We start from the raw sequence: 22,884 nt of genomic DNA on the forward strand, positions 1-22,884 counted from the left end.
CTTGGTCTCACCACACCGTCATGTCGCTCTTGTAGGCACACCTGTAGACATCGTGCGAAAGGGCCACTTCCCATCGGGACTCAGCGTACAACCATGGATCGACAAATCTTCTTGCACCGTCTGCCAAATCACCTGCCCGACTCGGTTGCCTCGGAAGTGAGAAGGAGTGAGAGGCGATTCCAAGAGTCGTGATCCATCGACGCGACGCCAAACTCGTCTTGGAAGGGCAGTGCACACTCTGGAGTCCGAAGAGCGCGATCGGAAATGCAGAGGGACGAGTCCAATAGAGACAATGACAATCATGAGGTGCCAAGGTGTTTCTAGATCGCAGGCGTGGACAGGTACCCCTGTCTTCTAAAAAATATTCGATACCAAGACAATCGCTACACAGTCCCCGCTTCATGCTCAAACAATATGCTGCTCTTGAAATCACTCGTAATCATCCACCGATGCACCCTTCTCCCTCTTTGCACGTCTACGCTCTCTGATCCTCTTCTCCGTAGCCATAAAATGCCGAATGCCGACGGGGATGCCTTGGAAGAGCACGTCGTCCTCATCGGTCGAGCTCGAAGGTGTGGTCCAGAGAGCCTCGCTTCCGCCCCCGTCGTCGTCCATACTGCCTGAGGCGTTGTCTACCTCTGGCCTAGACATCTCGATCTTGGGGGTCCTCCCGTGAGCGCGCTTCTTGGGCGACTTCGCCTGTGCCTCGGCAACTCGCGAAGCCCAAGACTCAATATCGTCCCGATAGTCGTCCCAAACACAGTGTACGCAGCCGCTCATGCAGCAGTTGTCCGGCTCAGCAGGCCTCGGAGGTACGGGCACACCATTGATAGTCCGCCACGTATTGTCTGGTTTGTCATAAGTGTGCCGCTCGTATCCTGAGCCTTCGATTGAGCCAAAAAGCATCTTAGCCCTCTCTTCTTTGGATTTGTCCCCTGACTGGACGAACGTAGGGAGGCTCGTCTCCTCTTTCGACTTCTTGGGAGTTGGATTTGCCAGAATATCGGTGTAGAAGTCCCCTAACGGCACCGCTTGTCGTTGCTGGTCTGCTTCGCGGCACAAGGGTCTGGAAGTATGCAGTGGCCTGCTGCTTCCGACTACAGACCGCTGCAGTGCCTTATCGCGGCTTTCTTGTGGCAGAGGATCACTCTGGAAACCCGAGGTCGATAGCTTGCGAGATTGGACCCGCTGCTGCTGCCGCAGACACGCCATGCAAGTCCATCTGCTTCTCAGCGCAATACTTATCAACGAGCTTTGTGTCTTCATCGTTGCTGCGATATCGTGTCGGAGGCGATCAAGGGGCGAAACGCAGCGGCGGCGACGGCAGCAGCAGGTAATATACCGCCGGTCGAACGGTTTATCTGCGCCGCAACAACTCCGCAGTTGTGGCAGCCAGCTTCAACAGGCGATGACGTATTCAGCCTCGTCGCACTCTCACGTGATTATTGCACAACTCCGTCGTGACGAGGCTGCGGCTCGCGCTCGCAATCCAGCCTCGGCTCATCTCGATTCATTATCCCGCGACACGCATGGCCATGTCGCTCATCAGTCGACGGAGAATACCTTGATGGTATCACTTTAGCCATGTTGCGATAGTAGAGAATCAGCATCCGAGTCGGCGGCTGATCGTTAGTATGGAATACCTCAACGCTCTCCAGTCGCCCGTCGACGACCACAAACCGTCGCTTTTCGAACTGCTCTCCGAGCAACAACTTGCGGCCCTCCTCCCGCCGACGCTGCGTTATCTCCTGGCAGTCGCGACACATCGGTGGCCACGCTACTTACTCCGTATCTTGAACAACTACGATGAGGTGTATGGCCTCTTGTCCCTCGTCGTCGAGAAGTACTACCTGCAAACCTTCGGTGGCAGTTTCACCGAGAACTTCTATGGACTGAAGAGGGAGAAAGTTCTAAGTGTAAGGGGCGGCGAGGTCAAAAGGACGCAGCTTGCTGTCCCGGCAGAGGTAAGGGAGCGCCTTAAGCTGAGAGGTGCGGACATCTGGAAGAACCTCGCAGTACTGGTGGGAATCCCATACATCAAGAGGAAACTAGATGAGAGCTATGACATACATATCGCGCCCAGTGCCGGTCTGATGATGGGCGGCGGAGGGCTTGGAGGTGTTGAAGGGCGCCGGTACTTGGACCGCGATGCCCTACCTCCTAATCCGACCATTAAACAGCGGATCATGTGGTATTACAAGTGGTTCCTGCGGAACGTTTATCCAAGCCTGAACGCGGCCTATTACTTCAGCATATTGGCCTTTAGCCTGGCATATCTGTTTGACGGCACCAAATTCTCGAGCCCGTTCCTCTGGATGGTCGGCACGAGGATGAGAAGGATGGGAGCAGCCGATTACCAGGCCATCGACGCGGCCAGAGACGCGGCTGACAAAGCTGCCACCTCCGTTGCTGGACGACCTGGCCAAGGGCTAAGTGGACTTATGAACCCACGGACAATGTATCCGCGGTTGTTGTCCAGCCTGAGGATCCTTCTACCCACGAGTATATTTGCGCTGAAGTTCTTGGAGTGGTGGCATGCCAGCGACTTTTCGCGCCAACTGAGCAGGAAGGCTGCGGAAGGACTGGAGTTACCGCCTCCGGTCGTTTCCGGCATGGAGCTCGCCAAAAAGCTCAATGTTTATCAGCGAGCCGCCCAGGGGAAACCCGCCAATACAGGAACGAAACGGTCTCCGCTGACATCCAGTATCACATATCTCCCTATCTTCACCGTTCCTCCACCATCATCTAGCGACCTTTGTCCCATCTGTCTGCATCCCATCTCGACCGCGGCAGCGTGTCAGACCGGCTATGTGTTCGACTACAAGTGCATCTTTCAGTGGATCGAAGGAACACACGAACGGCAAGAAGCATTCATGAGAGGAGAGAAGATGAGCGAGTGGGAAGATGATGAGGACGAGGCTGACGAAGAGGGAAAATCGCACGACGAATCCGAGACGGAGCGAAAGAGTCGTGAAGGAAGCTGGGAGAGCGGCAAGGGAAGGTGTGCTGTCACCGGACGGAGGGTGCTGGGAGGTACCAGTGGGTTGCGGAGAGTCATGGTGTGATGATGGTCGATCTCGTGCCGAAGGGCCTGATCATTCTTACAGCTTCTGCTAGCGCATCTTCCAAGAGATTCCAGACGGCGCGAAAGTACTCTTCGGATCGGATCAGCAGCTCATTGTGGACATTGCCATCCACTCTGCGAGGCCTCTGCTAATGTCTCCGTCCTCCATTAGGAGATCAGTGAATAATGTTTCAGATTGGAGCAGGGACACCCGCACATCGGTTGAGAATGGCTTTATGAGCTTCGATGGGCGCATGCGCATTCCAATTCTGGCGCAGCATCCTGCGATCATCGGTACCGGGCCATCAAGCAGGTTATCCAAGAAAGCACCACATGCAAGGACCGTCCAAGTCAACTTGCCAGCATCCGACTTTTGCTTGCAGGTACTGCTTGATCTTGACATGGAGAGGTAGACTGGAAAGGTTTCGATTTTAGGGCTGGTCGTGCTGGAGCCGTGCTCGAGGGGTGGAATGTTTTATTCTCGCAGCGCCGGCGCCATCGATGAGGACGGATGGGTTCGCAACTTCCGCCTCGGCCAGGTTGGTCCCGAGGCTGTCGGTGTGGTGCAGCGCGGCAGTCAGGGTCAGTTGAGCAAGACGATCAACACGAGGGATGAGCTCACTGATTTTGTTTGAGCGTCACCTGAGGCTTCTCAATGAGGAGACGACGCCTCGGCTTCACGAGGGTATAGAGCAGGGGATAATTTATGCAGTCGTGCCGTGGACTGCGTATGTGGCTTACCGATATATCACCATGCTGTTACTATGGGTTCAGCGCAGTGATTAGCACGCGGCTGAACGCAAGGGTATGCTGGCTTGAGCGTAATTGTGGCATCCGCCCTTCGTGAGATAGATTTCCCGACGCATTTGCTGACCCGGAATGTCGGACCTGCGGCCATAAGGAATAAGAGCATAGTGCCCATCGACACTTGAGGATCAGAGGCGTGAGATCAATCCTTGAATACTTTAATTGTGGACGGGTGGGATAAACCACCAACAGTCGCTCACATCCCACTTGCTGTTCCTCATTCAAGGGTTTCTCACCATGCACTCACCAGATTCTGAAACAATGGAATGGATCTTGCTGGAGCCGTCTGCATGGGCAGCCCTCGCCTCGACTCTGGGTCACAGCTTCTGCCAACACCAGCAAAAAGATACCGGGGTGCCTGGTGATTTACGATTCGATGGGAACGTACACGGCAGATGGTTTGATAGGGAAGAAATGACAGAAGAGTGCAAGGTGGATACGGTGGGCTACTGATGCCGCAATGACGACAGGCTTGTCGTTTCCGAAACATCAGCCATTTCTCACGCTCTTGGCAGGCCAACTTCAATCTGAACTGCGCTGAGAATGAATTCAATTCCGCCTCCACGCCATCATTTTCACATCAACATCACTTACATTTCCGTACAACCAGACATCACACTGCTGGCATCTTGAGACTCGAGTTACATGACACGGATCCTGATGTGAACCATCTCTGCTGCAGTCGCACAATTTGACAGCAACTCACAGCACAAGCCAAGATCATTCATCCGCACCCCTGCTTGCCACGTTCAACATGAAACAGACAGACAAATCTTCCCTCGCAGTCTGATGGCGCTATCATCGATCCGCTTATCACAGATCCAACGTTTACGATCCAGCCCCTTGCACTACCGACACAGTTTTTCCCAGCTGTTCCTTGCCTCCCCCGCATGTTATGCCGTTACCAAGCCACCATCACACTATCCTTGCAACAAGATACCCATATTCTCCTATTCGTACCCTGCGTGCCGTATCCCATGCATGGCCATTATCTCTAGGCCCATTCGACATGAAACTGGCCAACCACGGGTACCCAGTCGAGACTGAAATTATACTCCGCTCGAAGCCTTGGTGCCGAAGATAGCATGGTAAGCCAGTGGCAGCATATATCTAGGTCTGTCCGTCGACATGGACCGTTTTCTTTCCCTTCTCTCGTCAGAGCTTAGGTCTCCCTCAACAGCAGCTTTTCAAAGCAGGTCTTTCATTCTTCAGGTCACTTGTGACCGTTCCATTCATTGTTACTACCACATTCGTTTCTACAGCCTTCATTGATTGAGGCCTGTCAGTCAAGACTCTCGCTTTCTCAACAGACCTGCAACAAAGCTTTCGATATCCCTGAGACGAAACGATCCACTGTGATCTACTAGTTGCCGAGCATGACATCCTTTAAACTCACTGCCACTTTTGGCACCCTCGCCCTCCTGTCCAGGGTCTCAGCCCATGGTATCGTGTCGGGTATCGTGGCCAACGGCGCCTGGCAATCAGGATACGACCCCTCCTTCCAATACTCGAACCCTCCTCCAGTTGTGGCCGGGTGGAGCATTCCCCAAGTCTCCGACCGCGGCTTCGTCAGCGACTACACTTCCCCTGATATCATCTGCCACAAGGGAGCTACTCCAGGCGGCTCGTACGTGAGCGTCGCCGCGGGAGACTCTATTGAGCTTCAATGGACAGAGTGGCCGGAGTCACACCACGGTCCGGTGATTGATTACCTTGCAGCCTGTGGCGACGATTGTACCACCGTCGACAAGACCCAGCTGCTCTTCAACAAGATCGACGAGGCTGGTCTGAATAATGGTGATCCCGCGCCCGGGAATTGGGCGTCCGATGATCTGATCGCGAACAACAACTCCTGGACCGTAACCATCCCCTCCAGCATCGCTCCTGGGAAATACGTCCTTCGTCACGAGATCATTGCCCTCCATTCTGCATTCGACGCTGGTGGTGCCCAGAACTACCCGCAATGTATCAACCTGGAAGTCTCTGGTTCTGGTACCGACAACCTGGGCAGCGGCACCAAGGGCACTGAGCTCTATACTGCCCAGGACCCTGGTATCTTGATTAACATCTACTACCCTACCGTCACCGACTACATTATCCCAGGGCCAGCCCTTCTTGATGGATCATCCTCCGGTTCTCAACCATCTGTTTCGGCTTCCGCTAGCACAGCCAGCGCAAGTGCCACCAGCGTGGCACCATCCGCAGCGACTTCTTCTATCAGCACAACATCCTCGTCCGTCAGCGTCGAGATCACCGCCTCGCCAGCCAAGCCTTCCGCGGTCATCTCCCCGACCGACGACTTGCCATCATCCGGGCCAACGACAATTGCTGACTCTGACTCCGTGTCTGACGCCACCACCACTGTGGAATCAAGCTCCACAATCACCATCACCACCACCGTGACGCCCACAGCATCACAACCGGAGGAGACTGAATGTTCGTCTGAACCCGACCCCTTCCCAGCCCCACCAACTGACACGCCCATAGCACCCACTGATACTTCGGCCAAGCCGCCTGGATTTCCACCCCGGCCCAGCGATACCGATGGGGCCACCGACGTGCAGCCGACTCCACTTCCTGCGCCAGTGCCAGTGCCAGCGCCAGAATCGAGCACTACAGCACCTGTCTCCTTCACCAGCACGGTCACAGGCCGGATTGGCAAGCCGACCAGATTCGTGTGCTATATCGATGACGACGAGTTCACCCTGAGTCCTGCCTAAGTTGAATACTTGGATAGCAGTCAACTTAAGTGGTGATATCTGTGGGGAGGGAAACCCTGCAGTACCGCACCCCAGGCTTGGGTATTGGCATCTCTGAGAAATGAGATGAGGTGAGCTTGCTTGGACTTGGACTTGGACTTGGGCTTGGACTTAAGCTTCGACTCAGGCTCGGACTCTGACTCGGGCGCGGCAGCTGATGCGAAAGTACGGCTGTCCTGCTCTGGCTTGAGTTGACTTGGTGGACACTTTGACCGTACAGTACGCAGTACATTGCAGTGCAGTAGCTTGACTTGACTTGATTTTTCTCCTCTTCTCTTGTACATACACACATACATAGCCTTAAGCAAGCCTTTCGCGCCGGTCTCGCTCGATGCGGGCGGCGCGGTCTTCGAAATACATACGTATCTGCGTACGTACGTCTAGACGGCATGAATATGTGTACACATCTACCTGTGTTGATGCATCGGTCATGCACAGTTGCTTTTCAATTCATCAGCGCATGGATTTTACGTATTTATACGTGTATAAGTATGGACAATATGCTGACCCGTACATGCATATGTCTATGCACAGCCCGAGGAACCAAGCATTCTACAATACTTTCGCCTTCGCCTTCGCCTTCGCCTCGCATTCACATGCACGCATCCGATATGCCTTTACCTACCTATCCTATCAAGCCTGTACATTCAAATCGACCGGCTGCCCCTTTTTTAACCGCCCAAAACATCGTCCCCACAACTCACTCTCCTCGCCCACGAAATAATGCATGTCGACCTGATGCATGCCGGCGTCGTCCCCGCCGGCCATGCTCTCCAGCTGGGCAATCACGTTGCCCAGCCCGAACGCCTTGCCGACGCTCTGGGTCGTGCCGGCCTCGAGCATGGCGTGCACCACGTGGATGTGGAAATGGTAGTACGTCGGTTGATAGTGGATGTAGCATTTCAGTTGGTCCTCTTCGAGTGGAGGTGCCGCGGTGGCGGTCGCTACGTCCTGCGTTTGCGTTTGCGTTTGCTTTTGCGTCTGTGTTTCTGCCGCCGCTCTCACAATCTGCCGCCTCATGGCCTTCAGCCAAGGGACGTGCTTCTTCCTCAGATCCCTCAGCGACCAGAGATCGCGCCGCTGCACGAGAGCGAGGAGGTGCATGCCCTCGACGGATTTCCGGTCCCAGTTCAGATCCGGGAGGAGGAGAAAACCCGTGTCGGAGGGGCTATCCCAGTCCACGCGGGCGATGACGTCGTCTTGCTCGGTGCGTCCGTCGAGGATGTTGAAGATCCAGTCGAGCCGCGGCGGGCTGCGCTGGCGTGCCATGTACGGACGGATGTGGTGCGCGTAGATGTCGGGCGTCTCGGTCACCATGCGGACGCGTTGGGCCGAGTATTTCTTGATGTGTTGCGCCGTGCAGGGGTAGATGAGGTTGAGTTTCACGTCGGGAATACTGGTGTCGAGGAGAGATGGGGCGTCGGCGGTTGCGGTTGCGTCTGCATTCGTGTTTGTGCTTAGATTTGTATGTGTCGTATCTGTCCTCGTCCGACTGGCCATGTACCATCTGTAGATGTCGTTGGCGCCGAGGTTGGTCACGTTGCCCAAAGACTTCAACAGCACAGTGACGAGGTGAGAGTCGGTGGGGAGCGCGGCGCGCTCGAGCGTGATGAGCGCGGGTTTGTCGGCGATGCTGCCCGCGAGGGAGATTCGCCTGCCATTCTGATCTGGTGGCGCGGAGGTCAGAATCTCAACTCCTGCGAGCCACTTGCCCCGACGAGCTAGAGGGGAGATACAACCTGGGCTGGGCGAGGGTGAAACCATGGTAGCGGCATGCTTCGTGTCACGTTTGGGTCTCACCTTGGTTGAGCACTCTCTCCAGCTTGAATTGAGGGACGAGTGCTTCGGCCTCGACTTTCGTTTCCGGTTGTGTCGACATTACGGATAAGCCTATAAGCTCTCTCTCGATGCTGAGTGGAGGACTAGGTCGGCCTGGTGGCTGTCCTTCAGATTGTGGGATTTGAGAGACGACTCGAAGCGACGGCGAGATTCAATGCTGGCGGTTGCGTGGGGGTGCCAAGAACGGCGGAAGCGTATGACAAGGGGGCTGAATACTGCGTACAGTAAATATGTAATTCTCCGGTGAACTCGAAATCAGCTTCACTTCATTTTCAACAACACGTTCAAGCAACATCCCGGTGGAAGCCGATGACGGTCATTCAGAGCAGGCTGACAGGACCTGAAGGGTCGAAGTCTCCTGTTGCTTCAATACTCCGAAGGAATTACCTCCAAGGCAGTATTTGTTCTTGTTCACGCAAACTCCCGTATAGACACCGGCTGCGCCATTGTACCTATGATATTGGTTTAAGAGTATGATATTTCCGAAGAGAGGTAGGACCCATGAATGCCAAATGCTATTATCCAATATGAGGTACTGACGCTGCCCAGGTTGTCCGGTATGCAGCGGGCGGAAGGCAGGACAACGAACGGAAGACTTCGACGAGGATAAAGAGTCCTGCAATGAAATAAGGGGTGGCAAATGTCCACAATAGCCAAGACAGTCTGCTTAAAGAGATCCGTTTGGTATGCCGATGTTTGCCTGTTCCTCTCAAAGGTTCTCCGATGCCGCTTGTGAAACCAAACGGGGATGGCATTCGCAGCAACTCCAGCGAGTGGCAGGGGAGTGGTCACTGCAGTGGAGATCCTCCATAGTAATTGTTCTGCTGGTGAAGGAAACGCAAAATTCGACGCGATGAAATGTAAGCTGCCGAACAAGACAGAGCCCATGGCAGAGGATACTATGAAAGTGCCTCTCGTCCAGGAGTCGATCTCGTCAGCCTTCTCAACGTCTAGAGTGACCTGGTCTGAGTCTGAGTCAGAGTGCCTGGGTATTGAATGGTCGTCATTTCCAGTTATTCGATGTACGGCGTTATTCGGTATGCAATAGCCAGTACGATAGTGAAAGAAGGGCGGAGGGCCGACCACGGCGAGCTCAAGGAGGTCGTCAGCACATGCTTGTCTGGCGGCTTGGATGGACACTCTTGCTTGAATGTCCTTCGGCTTATTCCAGAACAGGGGGAAAGTGAATAAGGAACAGACTGCGAAGGCGAGCGTCAAGATTTCGAGCTGCGAGGGTGCCAGACGCCTGTAGAGTCGCACAGCAAGCTGGATCGCCATCCAACCGACTTGCCAAATTGTGATAAGCTCGAGAAGGGTATCGCTCCTGATTCCTTCCTCTAGCAACTGCTCGTGGACATTTGGTAACTTGCCAATGAGGTCCCGTTCTCGCGCTACGCGAAGCTGGGCGGCGTCAAGTACCCATGGTTTACCTTGAAGAGAAATCACATTTCGTTGACGTGCTCGTAGGCGTATGGAAGCACCGTTAACATCGCGCAGTGCGGTTAGAGCTTTCCTGGCCAACTCGTGATGAATAGCACTCCTCTCCCATATCTCTTTTCCGTATACGAATAAGCCATCTTGGCCACACAGCTGCTTGTCAGCTACCGATCTGAGAATGTACCAATTCGTGTTGCTGCGGAAGCCAAGGCACTGGCTCTAATTCAGCACTATATTTCGGGAACGAGAAGTCCGCCATCAAATCCATTCCTTGTCTCAATTGTGTTCCTACTTTCTTTCGAGTTCGTAGATGCTAAATCCTTTCCAGATTTCCGTTACCCGCAGCTAACATGAAACGGATCATCAGAAGTAGTGCAGCCGTTGCTGTTCACCTTGCAGGTATGGTGGATTTGATACAGATGCCCGGCGGGCTGAAAGACCTTCCTGCACCAACGTACGCTCTTGTGCCGCCTCTCACGGCGTATTTCGACCTCACTCTTCCGTGCCTGTGGGACACTAACCTCCATCTCAGGTGTGACCTTAGTCTGGCTGCCACTTCGTCTCAGATGATCCCCACCTTTGTCCGGATGGAGCCATCACGCTTAGCCGCCCCTCGACAGACTGTCTTCGTAGCTTTCTACCACAGCTCGCCATTGCTGCAATCAGAGGACTTTCGCGCCGTCCATTTGTATCACAGAAATGTCCCTAATACGGTCATTGATATTCTTGAAACAGCGTTTCATGGTACTTTCCGAACTTGGCAACATCCAAGTAGGTGCCAAGAAGGGCACAAATCTGAACGGAACACCAATTTTGCAAGCCTGTGGCAACGACTATGCTTTAGGACTCCGACCTGGATCTACTCAGCAATTCCCAAAGATTGTCACAAAGGCATGTGGTGGTTCAGCAGCAAAGATTTATCATCGAGCGTCCATGCAGGGAATTCCGTTTGAGCATCGGGTAAATGGGAGTGACAGCCAGGAACTTGGCGATCTGTTGTGTCGCAGCAGCTTGATTTCATGGCGAGGACTCTCATATATCTACCTCTGGATGTAAGTGGTAGGGGCTGCTGAATTTCCATTCTGCTATTTTTGAGCTGCTCTCGGCTTCGACTTCTCAGACTTCTTACGGGTGGTGCTGCAGCCCAGGGCCGTCTTGGGCGACAATATCTTCTAGCAAGACTGATTCATACTGGCTTCAGTGTTGGGCCGGAAGAACATGATGATTACAAGCGTAAGCTTCTGCTTCACTCTTCATTGGACTATGTTACATAGCGCAGGGCTAATCGTACATTCTGCAGAGCTCCTGTTGAACTTCATCTGGCTAAGACAGATAATTCGGCGGACATGAATACTGCCTCTAAGCTGGAGGCCGGCTTGAGTCCCCAGTTACACGTTGCCACATTGTGGCCAGAATTGGGGGGACGGAGTTCCTGCCCGGGAACTGTTGACCTGAAGCCTGTTTACGGTTCTACGCCGCCACGAGCACTTCTCAGATCGATAAGGAGAAGCCGGCTGCGATCCCATCTGCACCACTGCAGATTGATCCTTCACGGGCTTCTACCAGACTCGCTGGGGCGATACAAACGCAGAGGAGAGAAGCGAGGTGTACGTGGGTTCCGGAACCCTTCCTATCACAGTTTCCTATCCTGATTCTTTGGCAAAACCGACGCATACTGCTTCAGTAGACCCAATGAACCTTGGTCTTCGTAGGAGTCGTCATCAGCAAGCACCAGGCGAAGCACGGTTTCACGGTCCAAGATCTGACCTGTGGCCGCTCGTGCTGTGGACATTCAACGTCTTGGTTTTCATCCACGGGCGATATCAGATCTGAACCACGTTCCTTATCCACGTGTACTGCTGGACTGGGGCACGCATCAACGCCATCTTTCGCGGGCGGACTGCGACCCAAGGTTTTATTTGTGCTGAACTTCCCGACAGGATTTGGATGTGACGCAAATCTGTTAACACCGGTCGTGCCTGGAGACTCGTGACCAACAACTCAATGCCCAGGGGCACCTTTATCGACATTTGCAAGAGCACGTCGATCATTGCCGGTTACTTACGGGGCCTATCCATTCATGCTATTAGGCGGCAGCTTGGAAAGGCGGCTGATAGTACATATCTCTGAAAGCCGCGCAGACAGTGGGGGACAATCTCGCTGCAGGCTCCACAACTCTGCAGAGCCTGATTTCCTTTCTGGCGTTTACGCTGCTCTACTGACGCCCAAGTTGCCAGGGCAAAACACCGCAGTCGAGTGGTCACAGCACTATTGCAAGTCGACCCTGCGGTTCTCGGTCAGAGCTATGTGGCGAATTGCTCTTCGGTTGACGGCCCGCCCTGCGTTCCGAGACGAAGATAGTGACCGGCGCCACATCGAAAAGTTTCACGAGGATGGCCTATCTAATCAACTCGCCGCCCACCTCGACGCAGAGTTGAAGCAGGATCCGCTCCTTTGGCAAGTGGAGACTCGGGTACGCATGCTCATGGGTGCGCGAGGTCACGAAGGCCACAATCTGGCCCGCAGCACTGCCAAACGCCAGTTGACGAACCACCCGCAGAAGGCTGAAGCGGGAGTCGCTGCGCCTATATAAGGAGATTGGGGTGCAGGAGAGAGGAGGCGGCTAAAGTTACTTCGAGACGGAACCGGCTGGGAGCACCTTTTATTCTCTAAACGAAGACTCCTGGTCCATAAGATGGCGTTCTCACGTCCATGAACGTCAGATCACCCGTGGAATGCGTTCCGGGACGTCCGTTCCACATGTCTTGAACACTCTGACGTCCTCTATCTGCTCGACTCAGGAAGTTGAATTCTCGGCCAAACAGTGTTTCTGGTCTCCAGCTTCCTAAAGCCCTCATTGCCCGCGAGTACATCTGCTCCGCCTGCTCCAGCTTCTCTTAATCAGAGCAGAGGTGGCCGAGATTGATGACCGTGGAGAGTGTCGACGCGTGCTCCATCCCGAGCGCCTTCTCCGTGCCCCCGCAGTGCCCGTGAGTACATCTCCTCCTTTCCCTGATTAGTATAGAGATTACCCAGGCCGCGTACTGCATCAAGTATGTCTTCACTCGGGTGTCATCGTGATGGCCGGCGGTGGTGGCAGCTTCGTCCTTGGGATAATAATCGTCATGTCGGTTCGCACAGCCTTTCTCCTGGACACGGACCTGGATCTTGACTCTCCCCTCCGTCGGGGACTTGCCGCGGAGGGGTATACTCGTCGTCATGCCCGTTTGGAGCCCGTGAACTCGACCTCGGTCAAGTTCATGTACACCTGAAGGCCGCCAGATTGAAAGACATGATTCATGTGACCGCTTGTCTGCCATTAAGCGGCAATCTCCCTCGCAGCCTAGGTTGTGTAATTACCCGACCAATTACCTCGTTGATCGACAGGTCCAAGTGCGCGCACAACTGATCTCCCTCATACAACGTTCCTGTCTTAGCCAGGATGTCGGCACAAAGTCGCGTACGTCTAGGCCCTGCTGGGCCGTGGCATTGCTGTACTGACAGGTAAGAAAACTACAAGTGTTCCCATGGCGGCTCACAGAGGTATGACCATAGTCTTTCGATTCTGCTCGGACCTCAGAATAGCATAGGAAGGCAGACGAGAGGTTGAGGTCAGGTTGAGGACACTAAACGGAGCAGGCAGCAAACAGGAGGCTCCGATCAGGAAAACAAACCCTCCAATACAGTACATGTTGGTTGAAGACACAGTACACGCTTCGTATCATGACGTGACTTGACTGAGCGGAGGACGGTGGAGCGGGTAGACCGACGGTATCATCTTCTGCTGGACCACCACAATACTTGTACAGTACGAGTAACAAGACAAAAGCCGAAGGTCCAGATCAGACGAGGTACAACCTCCAGCCGAGTGGAATTGGTGAACGGGTCTATTTGGGAAGGGCACCGACACTGCGACTGGACGAGAGCCCTTTATCTTTTAGTTTTCGGTACATAGCGGGCGAGGTCACGCCGGCGAGGCTGGCTGGCATCATACATGGCTCCGTACCATGGTAGAAAGACCAAGACGAGTACTCCGTACCAGCTTCTCGATGCGGCCAACCGTTCAGGTATCGTGAATGGCCAGGCTTGTTCGGCACCACTATTCCATATGAGGAAGGTAATTGGCGACTCTGCCTGTGGCTTCGACCTGCATCGGCTCATTTCTTGGCCATGTTCGCTTACGTTCAGACAATCGAATCTGGCACCCATCCGGTGATATCTGATAATCTGGTTAGGTAAGATGGCCCTTGTATCTTTTGGGTATATGATCGGTGGGCCTTGCCTACCGTAACTATCCTTGTGTGGCCCTGCTTTGGCGTAGTGCTCCACCTGTGGCGTGTTGCACTTCCACTTTGTTACACGGTCCGTGTACAGTACCATGATATTGATACTGCAGTGGCGAGTTGGGGCCGAGTCCTGGGCGAGTTCTGGCGATATATGGCGAACATGAGCTCCTACTTACTAGTTAAGTGCCGTGCCGCGCTAGAACGGCCGCGGCGAAGTGCTTTGATGTTGAGGGTCACGACTTGGGTCGTTGAGTTCGTCGGCCCGAAAGTCATCTACCCGGGCGATCTGAATGTACGTGTTACCCCTTTGATAGGGTCGGTTTCCGGCCAGATTCACCGAGCGGCTGCGCGAGAGAGCCAAAGTATGTATGTATGTATAGTGCATACATGCACACTGTGGGCGAAGATCAGATCACATCCCAATAAAGTCCTGGGCTTCCCACTGATAAACCATTGAGGAGCCTCATGCGAGTTTCAGTCATGGACCCTGCTTCTTCATCCTCCACATTGGTCTTCCGAAAGGGACTCCGGGCTGAAGCTTTTCATCAGCCCTATGTCTATTCTGACACTCACAACAACGGTCGTTTCGGAGGCGACGATGACCCTGCTCTCGACGATTACGAATGGGATCAGGTGAGCAGATTCATATTGCTCGCGGGTTGCGCATGAACTAATCCTCGATCTCGAAGCTGCTCTCGGCGTATTCTCTCACTGTGGCAACATCCCCCTTTGCAGCCTCTACGCCGACGGGATCTTGTCAGGACCAAGGTGAAAATCATGTCATTCCAGCCGGAGCTTTCAGCGGCATGCTGAGCGAATCACATTTCCTTGTGATCGACCCCGAGGGCAAGGGATGTGAAGTGGTTCAATCCAGGTGTGAAGTACGTGTATCCCGAATGCCCGCTGCTGTTGCAAGAGCTGACTAAGTCTTAGAGGAGACGGTGAGTCCTCATCAAACTCGTTCCATGCTAGTGGAGTCATGGATCTCGTTTTCATCGTCCTTTAAAACGAGGACAGCTAATACGCCTTTCGAGGGGACGTTTAGTGCTCAAAACAGAAAGGCTCAGCGTGCCTATCGTGCTCGTAAAGAGGCGCAACTGAAGACGGCATCGTCGACTTTGGCCGAAAAGCAGTCACAGTTGAGAACTCTGCACCTTCACAACCAGGAACTCCTCGAAGTGATCAACCGACTCAAAGTAATCGTCGTAGACTTGGAGGCTGAGAACCAGCTGCTTAAGGAACGTCACCGTGCAGAGGGTGGCCCGATGGATGAAGCATTTGAGTGGGTGATGGAAAGTGCAAGTTTCGTGTCGCCATTGGCGGCGGAGACACTCTTATTGCAAAAGGACCGGCTAGAAGGTGGAACGCAGCTCTAGAACCTCCTCCATCGTTTCGAGGGTTGGCGCTAAGGGACAGAGTGGTTGTCGGGAACGGGCAGTCGACCGTTGAGGCAGGCGTAAAGGGTTGACTTCGGTAGTGGCATAGTCGATGCGCTTGAGCCTTCTGCAAAGTCACCAAACTTGAATGGAATCTTGGGGTCGCTTCAGCCTCACAAGTGAGAGTAGACGGGGTGAGACTGCTGACAAGAATGTGACCAGAAGAAGTTCTGTAACACAGACTCTATCGCACCCCACTGAGCAACTTAGGCGTATCGGTTGGCCAATTCTGCCAGGAAAAGGTAGCCATGGCTGCGAAAGCCAGACAGCGATGTTGAAACCACATCCAAGAGGGTTGGAGGGAGCATCCGACGTAGGTCTCCCGCCGCGAGACTTTGCTCGCGGCGAGAACACTCTGGCAATGCACACTCGTCTGGAAAAAGCGGTCATAGCTATCCCCGAATTAGCAACCTGAGATGGCCTTACCATGTAACATGGTATTACAGGACGATGCAGTATGTCAGGTATGCAACAAGGTTTTGGTCGAAAGCTTCCAAGACGCCCGAGAGGCTAAGGAGTGCTTGTTAACCAGAAAGATGGCACTCCAAGGACGCGTGGTCTTGGCAATGAAGCGGCCTGCTCTTCGCAACATTCTGAATTTCACACGTGGGCCATGACCCACGTTTGCGAGTGTGACCATGGTCTCCTTGCCGCATACTTCTCCAGCCCTCCCAGGTCCTATAGCCCGTGCTTGACCAAAACAATGGCACAATCGCGGTGGTAGGCCAGTTGTTGTGGGGCTCGTGGGTTAGCCGATGGTAATCAGCTTTTGCATCTGCGCCAAGCAGATTGCGATTATGGCGTGGGAGAGAGCTGAGTGGTGGAGCATACGGGTAAACAGCAGCCACGGTAATGATGCTGCAACCCGAGAAGGAAATATGTGGCGTCAAATTCGCTGCATGTGATATATCTCGAGGCGGCGGCTTAGTATCCTGGTCCGCCACGTCTGGAGCTAAACGCACAAGGGTCTGTAGCCAGGGGCACACATTCGAAGACGGGGACGAGAAATGGGTTGCATGGGTCCCAACGAGTGCCAGAAAAGCCAACGGCGAACAATGTCCGAGAAGGAGCCGTTTGCATGACATGCTGCCCGATGATCGTCCCCTACTGCGGACGTCGTGAAAGTAAGTGGTGCGGCAACCCTGCCGCAGAGTCGAGAAACCTTCCATGCGACGCAAGGACCTTCGCTTGGTCGCCTCACGGACGATGTGGCTTCCAACAGCCTTACACTGCGGTCTTCGAGCATTGACGAACAGCAGCTTTGATCGCCAGCAGGACAGCTCTGACATATCGTAGCGAGATTCAGTAGCGCAATCCCCCACTCGGAAGCAGTCTGCGCTGTCCAGGCGGTGTCGATGTGTTGTGTAATTAATTAGGCGAGATGTGATGATCCACAGAACAGTACACATTGATGGAAGTCGCGAATTTAGTAAGCTGAAGGTCGACGGGGGGCGACCAAGCATCAACCAGGATGAAAATGTGTCTTCGCTTAACAGAGGAGCTCTGAATCTCCTCCGCTTCTTCGTACCCGATGCGGTCCGCCTTGGGGAGACCCTTGAAGAAACCCGCTGGCAGGTGTATTGACGGTACTGCTACTTTTGCAGAGGTATAGTTGTGCCGCCAATCGACGGACAAGGGGCAGATGAAAGCCAGTTGTCTGGCGCACAAACTTCTTGGCTTGATTTGACGGCGCTGCTCCGGCACGAATCCAGTAAAAGGCTCTTGCTTACACAAGCATCTGCACGAAGCTAAGTGTCTTCTTGCGGTTGCGGCAATGCCATCTGCATGGGCCAGCCTCGAGGCTCAAGTGTGGTTCCGAGTATACTTCTGCTCCAGCCGCAGGGATGCTCTCGACAAACTGAGATGGTGCCACTTCCTCAAGGGGATAAGCGGACATGGGTTCGATTCGTTGTCGTGCTGCGGTGCAGGCACTAGTTCCACCCCAAGAAAGCTACGCGAACAACTGGTCGATGATTGTTACGCTGTAGGGCCGACTCCGTGAGCCCCCATGGCTGGCTTGCAAAAGGCCGTTGCAGGTGCAGCAGAGCTGGAACTGGTGGAACCACTGTTTCCGGGTGCCTAAGAGCGTAACCCATATCAGCTTGACTCCCTCTGTTGCGGTGGTGCAACCTTGAGAATGGCCAAGAGTCGGCTATGAGCCACAGCTCAGCAAGTCACGAAAGCGACGCAAGATGTCTGAGCCAGATGGTTGATCTCCCGAGACCGTCAGTAATGGAGCGGCTCAGCACAGAACCTTGCAGGTTTCTAAAAGGCGGTATTGATGACTGGACTGCACCATTAGCTGACGTTCGCCGTTAACGCGTTCAAATGACCAGTTGACACTTTGGCTGCGGTCAATCCAGGACCCATGCTGGGTTTCCATCTGGCTAGGCCTCGATTCCTCCAGCCTCCACGGTAAACTGGGTTTACGGATGCCGCTCGACCAGCTTACGCAGGGACCCTTTCGAAAAACGCCATTAGTGGCAGATAGCTTTGCAATAACGAGCCATCAAACCGAAGCCGGGTTGGCGGTGCTGTGTGCATGGCATCTCTGAGAGCTGAACCCCAGGTGCTGCAAGCGGTATCCTCTTCCAGGTCAGAGCAGATCGATGAGAGGGCGGGAGTGGTAACGTGACGAGGCGTTTCCCCGCCGGACAAAGTTGCTTCGAGCCCCTCTCGCGGGTCCGCAGGAGTTGCCAACAGCACAGAGGGTGCAAACAAATTGAGCTGGGATACGACATGGGTGCTGTTTACCACGACCCCAATTTGCGCGAGCTGCCCCGCCATGGTGTACCTCTGCCGCTCCAAGAGGGATCCTTAGACAAAATGTTTCGTGCCTTCAGAGACTTTGTACTATCCGAGTCGAAGAAGAGATGGAAACAAGCCTTGTAGGGAATTCCGATACCCTGGCTGCGGTACTGCGTCAATTGAGGCCAAGCTCATGTCATTCGAACCGTGTGTCGTCATGACCGTCTGCTAGGGCACCAAGGTGATCCATTTCCTTCTTGATTCTTTAAACGCTTCGCACTCTATCAGTCCTGCGACAAAAATGCGCTCAACCCACGACCAGGAAGATGCCCAAGGCAACAGTTGACAGCCTGGTCGCACCAAAGTCACCCCTTGAAGCGCCAGCCCTGGACGACAAGCAGTTATGCTTCTCATACGAAATTGCTCGAGGAGAAATGGGCGTCTTGTCCTTCGAACCATATAAGAGCCTCATCCTACCATTCTGGGCATTCCGGACAGTGCCAATTGCCCAAAAGTCAGCCGAAGTCTTGTGGGTGATTTTCGAGTCCTATGTCGACCGAGGTGATCTAGTTGGAGCCGACATGACGCGCAAATTCATCCAGATGGGTATGACTCGGGCCAAGCGGTACGCCAATCATAAAGGCGGCCGCAAGTACGGTGCCGATGGCAAGCAGTTGGGGAAGTGGACTGAGGATGATGTCGATGGGAAGAGGAAGGAGAAAGAAGAAGCCAGTGAGATCTTCAAGGGCTACTGGCGGAGATGCCTGGCGTCCGAGCGGTATGTCCGGCTCAAGGAAGAGTGGTTGAAGGCGAAGAAGGAGTATTGTAAATCTGAGGGTGGGTGATCTATGCGGCACGGGTGACTTGGTCAAGCCGATTTCTTCTCGTCACCGCTCGCATGTTGGTCGTCTTTGGCGCCGTCGCCATGTATGGCCTCAGCAAAGGATATCCACTCTTCGATGCCTTTGACAAAAGGATCTTCATTCGTTGGCAAGATATCATGCCCCCAAACAATGATGTCCGCGAAAGTCGACGTCTCTTCGAGGATTCTGACAGGCTCAGGAGGCTCCTCTTCATCGTCGGCGATCTCGATATCTTCGTCCACGGCAGTGTACGTAGGGCTATTCTGAGACTTGATCGGCTGTGGGAGATATTTGTCGGTCGATTTGGCGACCACGCCTAGAAAATACATTAGACGGGGAACAAGATGTAGGTCAAAGTGTCTCGCACCTCGATATCCCGCGGGCAACGTGATGACTTTTCCGCGTAACTTACGACCTCGAAAGTAGGACGTCGCTGTACCGTCTGACATGACAAAGTCAGAATGTCTGCAAGATACGGCGGCGGAAAGCTTTGCGACGCACCTTTCTCGATTTGAGGCGACCAATATCTTTTCGTCACTTTGGTAGGACCATTGTGGTGTATGCGGCACGGTAGGATATTGGCTATGCGCTTGTTTGCGTTTTCGTCGAGGCCTTGCAATGCAAGCATCTTGTCCGTATATGAAGGTCTTCAATGCAGGTCCATGTGCTGTCGAAACTCTCTGGGACATGGAGGGGATTTACTGCTTGACGCGTTTACACCCTCGACACGCAGCTGCTCGCGCGTCACCCTGATCGGGAAAAGCGGTGACGCCGCCTTGTGCTCACCCCGCAGTGCCCGCCTTACGCGAGCGGGATAATTAAGAAAGAATCAGTTGAGTGTCAGTCGTGTCTCCTTCATGCTGACTGCTCTAGTACATAATGTCGCTACTCATCCTGGCCATCCATAAGTATTTCAGGAGCGTCGTACAGTACTTAACTAGCACAGGGATGACATGCGTCTCCCTCTCACAACCTATTGCTTCTCCTGCGAAGACATGAACTCCTGCAATCGCTGGCCAAACTGCTGAAAATAGGCACTATCAAACATCTCCTCAATCCTGACAGCTTTGTCACCAGCTTCATTGAAGGTCGTGATCAGAACACATTCATTCTGATACGGTCCAACAACAGATTCCGAGGCGCTGATGCCATGCAAGACCGATTTGCGCGCTTCCACATCGTACACAGCGTTATGCACTTCCATCTAGCAGCGTGTGTTAGTAGTCAAGCCCGCGCACAGTAGGTATCTTTGGAGCCTGTCAATACCTTGATGCCCCGTTTCATCAATGGCATGATCTCAGTGGTGTACCACTCTCTGTACTCCGCGTTGTTCCTTGGCGGGAGGCCTGTTGTCTCCGGGCGGGCGTGGTAGACGCATTCTTCCGCCCTGTCTGCGAGGATGGCGTCGAGATCCCACGCTGCGTAGGCATCCAGCAGTTTCTGTGTGTAACGCTTCATGTTTTCGAGGACCGTATTGGCCATGTTGGCGATGTCCAGCTGTGTGATGTGACTCTGGTGATGATGGCCGCGATAGTGAGGACGGAGGGAAAGTATATATATGTGATCGAGACCGAGGCGAGCACGGAGGTGAGAGGGAAGGGCAAGTCGATAAACGATAATAGCGCAGCGTTCAAGCTGGGCTGTACGTGAGTCTGGAGCACCTTTTACATACTCATCTTCCGACGCCGAGAAATTCAGGCGACCATCGTCCTCGTCACAGCCATTCGTTAATACCAGTCGCAGCGTCACATGGTACTTGGTCTCATTGGCGACCGATGCGACGTCTCACTCCTTGGTAGAGTCGCTGCGTCTATTCGTCCAGGGGAGCAACATGCGAGAAGGGCCAAGGTTTCCCTTTCCACTGGGCCCGTGAATGTGTGTTTCGAGTGGTTTGTGAAGAGCTCATCCCCAAGACGTACTTGCGCCGTCATGACTTGGGTGCACGTCTTACTTTGAGCCCAACTTGGCCTTTTGCTCGGCGAGCCAGTCTCGGGCAATGTCTTCGTGTGTGCAAAAGGAGACGACGTCGCCGAAGCCCTTGAGCCACGAAATGAAGCGCTCCGACATGCCGATGATGTGCGCCAGACCCGACGTGTCCGGGTGCATGAGGATGGGGAAGATGAAATCGGCCGAATCCGAGCCCTCGGTCTCGGCGGCGTGCTCCCACAGCCACATGAACTTGTCCTTCCACATCTGCTCGACGACGCGGGTCGACACGTAGCCCATGCTGTTGGCCAGGTGCGGCAGGTACTGCAGCGGCATCATGTCCTCGTTGTACCAGCCACAGGGGATTTCGACGAGCGGGTGCGTGTCGGCCGGCGGGAACGTCTGGGCCGCGATCGGGGTGGGATGGAGCCACGACGAGGCCGGCTGGGAGAAGTCGATGGTCTTGATGGGTGGGTCGCTCGGGGTGAAGTAGGGTTGCGAATCGTGGTGCATGAGCGACGTGTCGTACAGAAAGCCGTGTTCTCGTAGGAGGTGCACTGTAGTCTCGCGGATGGTGTACATGGGCGCGCGGTAGCCGCGGGGCTTCTTGCCGCAGAGTTGAGTGGCCACGTCGATGCATTTCAGGAGAACGTCGCGCTCTTGCTCCGGCGTCATCTGGTAGATGCCCTCGTGGGCGTAGCCGTGCAGCCCGACTTCCGCACCGGACTGGACGACCTGGCGCACCGCGTCGGGAAACGTCTCGATCGTGTGGCCCGGGATGAACCAGGTGACTTTGTCGGCGACCCCGCAGCGCGAGAGCATGGAGAGCAGTCGCAGAGCACCCACTTGGCCCGCGAAGATGCCCGAGCTGTAGTCGGCCATGTTGTTGTCCGGGTGGCAGCCGGTGCCGAGCCAGTGGGAGACGGCGTCGAAGTCGAAGGAGAGCGCGACCTTGACTCGGCGCCGGCGGCGTTGAGGGGAGGTCGAGATCGTCATAGACAGACTCGTGCTCGCGGTGGTGGTACTGGCCGTCCCAGAGCCAGAAACGAGATATTCGCAGTCCGTCGGCATGCCCCCGTTCACAGGTGCCAGATCCTGAGGACACGCGCTCATAACGATGATCAGGTCCGTTTCGGCGCGCATGGTCACATACTGGCCGCGTTCGGACGTGGGAGCCTTGATGTCCAGCCCGGAGCGGTGGTCGATGGCCACGTTCATGAACAGGTTCAGTGGGTCCGGAACCCAGTCGTCCGCGAGGTGGAAGTCGGGAAACCCTTCCTTGAGCGCCTTGTGCATGTTGTCGTGGCAGTTGTCGTGGTACCCATCAAAGCCTTGCATGCGATATCGTTCGGCGTCGCACGCGGACCAGATCATGTCGTGCACACCCCGAGTTGTGTCGTCGGTCAAAACGAGCATTGGCTTCCTGCGCGTGCTGTACAGCACATCGCCCTTTGCTAGGGATATCTTGAGCAGCACCGTTCGCGTGTGCACCATGGACAGGAAGTCGTTGGGCTCCTGAGGGTTGAACGCCCAGAAGTCGACGACTTGCTTGCCATAAGTGTTGATCACCTTGACCTCCTGGCCAGCCTGGACCCGGAACGCCACCGCCTTGCGAGCTGGAAGGATACCCATTGTGCTGTGGGAAGAGCTGTAGTTAATTGTGGCCCAAAAGTCCGAGATGAGTGACTGTGCAGTGATCAGCCAACTCTATATCTGGAG

The 22,884-nt window shown here is 54.4% G+C and overlaps 11 protein-coding genes across 11 annotated transcripts; 6 read left to right on the top strand and 5 right to left on the bottom strand.

Moving 5' to 3' along the window:
* Positions 1-429: 429 nt before the first annotated feature.
* Positions 430-1,212, bottom strand: G647_07512 (uncharacterized protein; the record flags this gene model as incomplete). The annotated part of the gene is made up of 1 exon (XM_008731827.1): positions 430-1,212. The coding sequence occupies one exon, from the start codon at positions 1,210-1,212 to the stop codon at positions 430-432; it is 783 nt and encodes a 260-aa protein (XP_008730049.1).
* Positions 1,213-1,634: 422 nt separating this feature from the next.
* G647_07513 (uncharacterized protein) lies at positions 1,635-3,065 on the top strand (the record flags this gene model as incomplete). The annotated part of the gene is made up of 1 exon (XM_008731828.1): positions 1,635-3,065. The coding sequence occupies one exon, from the start codon at positions 1,635-1,637 to the stop codon at positions 3,063-3,065; it is 1,431 nt and encodes a 476-aa protein (XP_008730050.1).
* A 2,182-nt stretch (positions 3,066-5,247) lies between these two features.
* On the top strand, positions 5,248-6,591 carry G647_07514 (uncharacterized protein; the record flags this gene model as incomplete). Its single annotated transcript, XM_008731829.1, has 1 exon — positions 5,248-6,591. One exon carries the CDS (start codon positions 5,248-5,250, stop codon positions 6,589-6,591), a length of 1,344 nt encoding a protein of 447 aa, XP_008730051.1.
* A 672-nt stretch (positions 6,592-7,263) lies between these two features.
* Positions 7,264-8,509, bottom strand: G647_07515 (uncharacterized protein; the record flags this gene model as incomplete). The annotated part of the gene is made up of 2 exons (XM_008731830.1): positions 7,264-8,351; positions 8,431-8,509. The coding sequence occupies 2 exons, from the start codon at positions 8,507-8,509 to the stop codon at positions 7,264-7,266; spliced, it is 1,167 nt and encodes a 388-aa protein (XP_008730052.1).
* A 1,963-nt stretch (positions 8,510-10,472) lies between these two features.
* G647_07516 (uncharacterized protein) lies at positions 10,473-10,859 on the top strand (the record flags this gene model as incomplete). The annotated part of the gene is made up of 1 exon (XM_008731831.1): positions 10,473-10,859. One exon carries the CDS (start codon positions 10,473-10,475, stop codon positions 10,857-10,859), a length of 387 nt encoding a protein of 128 aa, XP_008730053.1.
* Positions 10,860-12,211: 1,352 nt separating this feature from the next.
* G647_07517 (uncharacterized protein) lies at positions 12,212-12,499 on the top strand (the record flags this gene model as incomplete). The annotated part of the gene is made up of 1 exon (XM_008731832.1): positions 12,212-12,499. The coding sequence occupies one exon, from the start codon at positions 12,212-12,214 to the stop codon at positions 12,497-12,499; it is 288 nt and encodes a 95-aa protein (XP_008730054.1).
* A 2,173-nt stretch (positions 12,500-14,672) lies between these two features.
* Positions 14,673-15,568, top strand: G647_07518 (uncharacterized protein; the record flags this gene model as incomplete). The annotated part of the gene is made up of 4 exons (XM_008731833.1): positions 14,673-14,825; positions 14,882-15,073; positions 15,126-15,133; positions 15,238-15,568. 4 exons carry the CDS (start codon positions 14,673-14,675, stop codon positions 15,566-15,568), a joined length of 684 nt encoding a protein of 227 aa, XP_008730055.1.
* A 3,134-nt stretch (positions 15,569-18,702) lies between these two features.
* On the top strand, positions 18,703-19,221 carry G647_07519 (uncharacterized protein; the record flags this gene model as incomplete). Its single annotated transcript, XM_008731834.1, has 1 exon — positions 18,703-19,221. One exon carries the CDS (start codon positions 18,703-18,705, stop codon positions 19,219-19,221), a length of 519 nt encoding a protein of 172 aa, XP_008730056.1.
* Positions 19,222-19,244: 23 nt separating this feature from the next.
* Positions 19,245-19,867, bottom strand: G647_07520 (uncharacterized protein; the record flags this gene model as incomplete). The annotated part of the gene is made up of 3 exons (XM_008731835.1): positions 19,245-19,555; positions 19,607-19,681; positions 19,741-19,867. 3 exons carry the CDS (start codon positions 19,865-19,867, stop codon positions 19,245-19,247), a joined length of 513 nt encoding a protein of 170 aa, XP_008730057.1.
* A 345-nt stretch (positions 19,868-20,212) lies between these two features.
* Positions 20,213-20,721, bottom strand: G647_07521 (uncharacterized protein; the record flags this gene model as incomplete). The annotated part of the gene is made up of 2 exons (XM_008731836.1): positions 20,213-20,443; positions 20,506-20,721. 2 exons carry the CDS (start codon positions 20,719-20,721, stop codon positions 20,213-20,215), a joined length of 447 nt encoding a protein of 148 aa, XP_008730058.1.
* A 465-nt stretch (positions 20,722-21,186) lies between these two features.
* Positions 21,187-22,797, bottom strand: G647_07522 (uncharacterized protein; the record flags this gene model as incomplete). The annotated part of the gene is made up of 1 exon (XM_008731837.1): positions 21,187-22,797. One exon carries the CDS (start codon positions 22,795-22,797, stop codon positions 21,187-21,189), a length of 1,611 nt encoding a protein of 536 aa, XP_008730059.1.
* Between the last annotated feature and the right edge of the window lie 87 nt (positions 22,798-22,884).

Source organism: Cladophialophora carrionii (genome assembly GCF_000365165.1).
Source record: "Cladophialophora carrionii CBS 160.54 unplaced genomic scaffold supercont1.6, whole genome shotgun sequence".
In the NCBI taxonomy this organism is placed as follows: domain Eukaryota; kingdom Fungi; phylum Ascomycota; class Eurotiomycetes; order Chaetothyriales; family Herpotrichiellaceae; genus Cladophialophora; species Cladophialophora carrionii.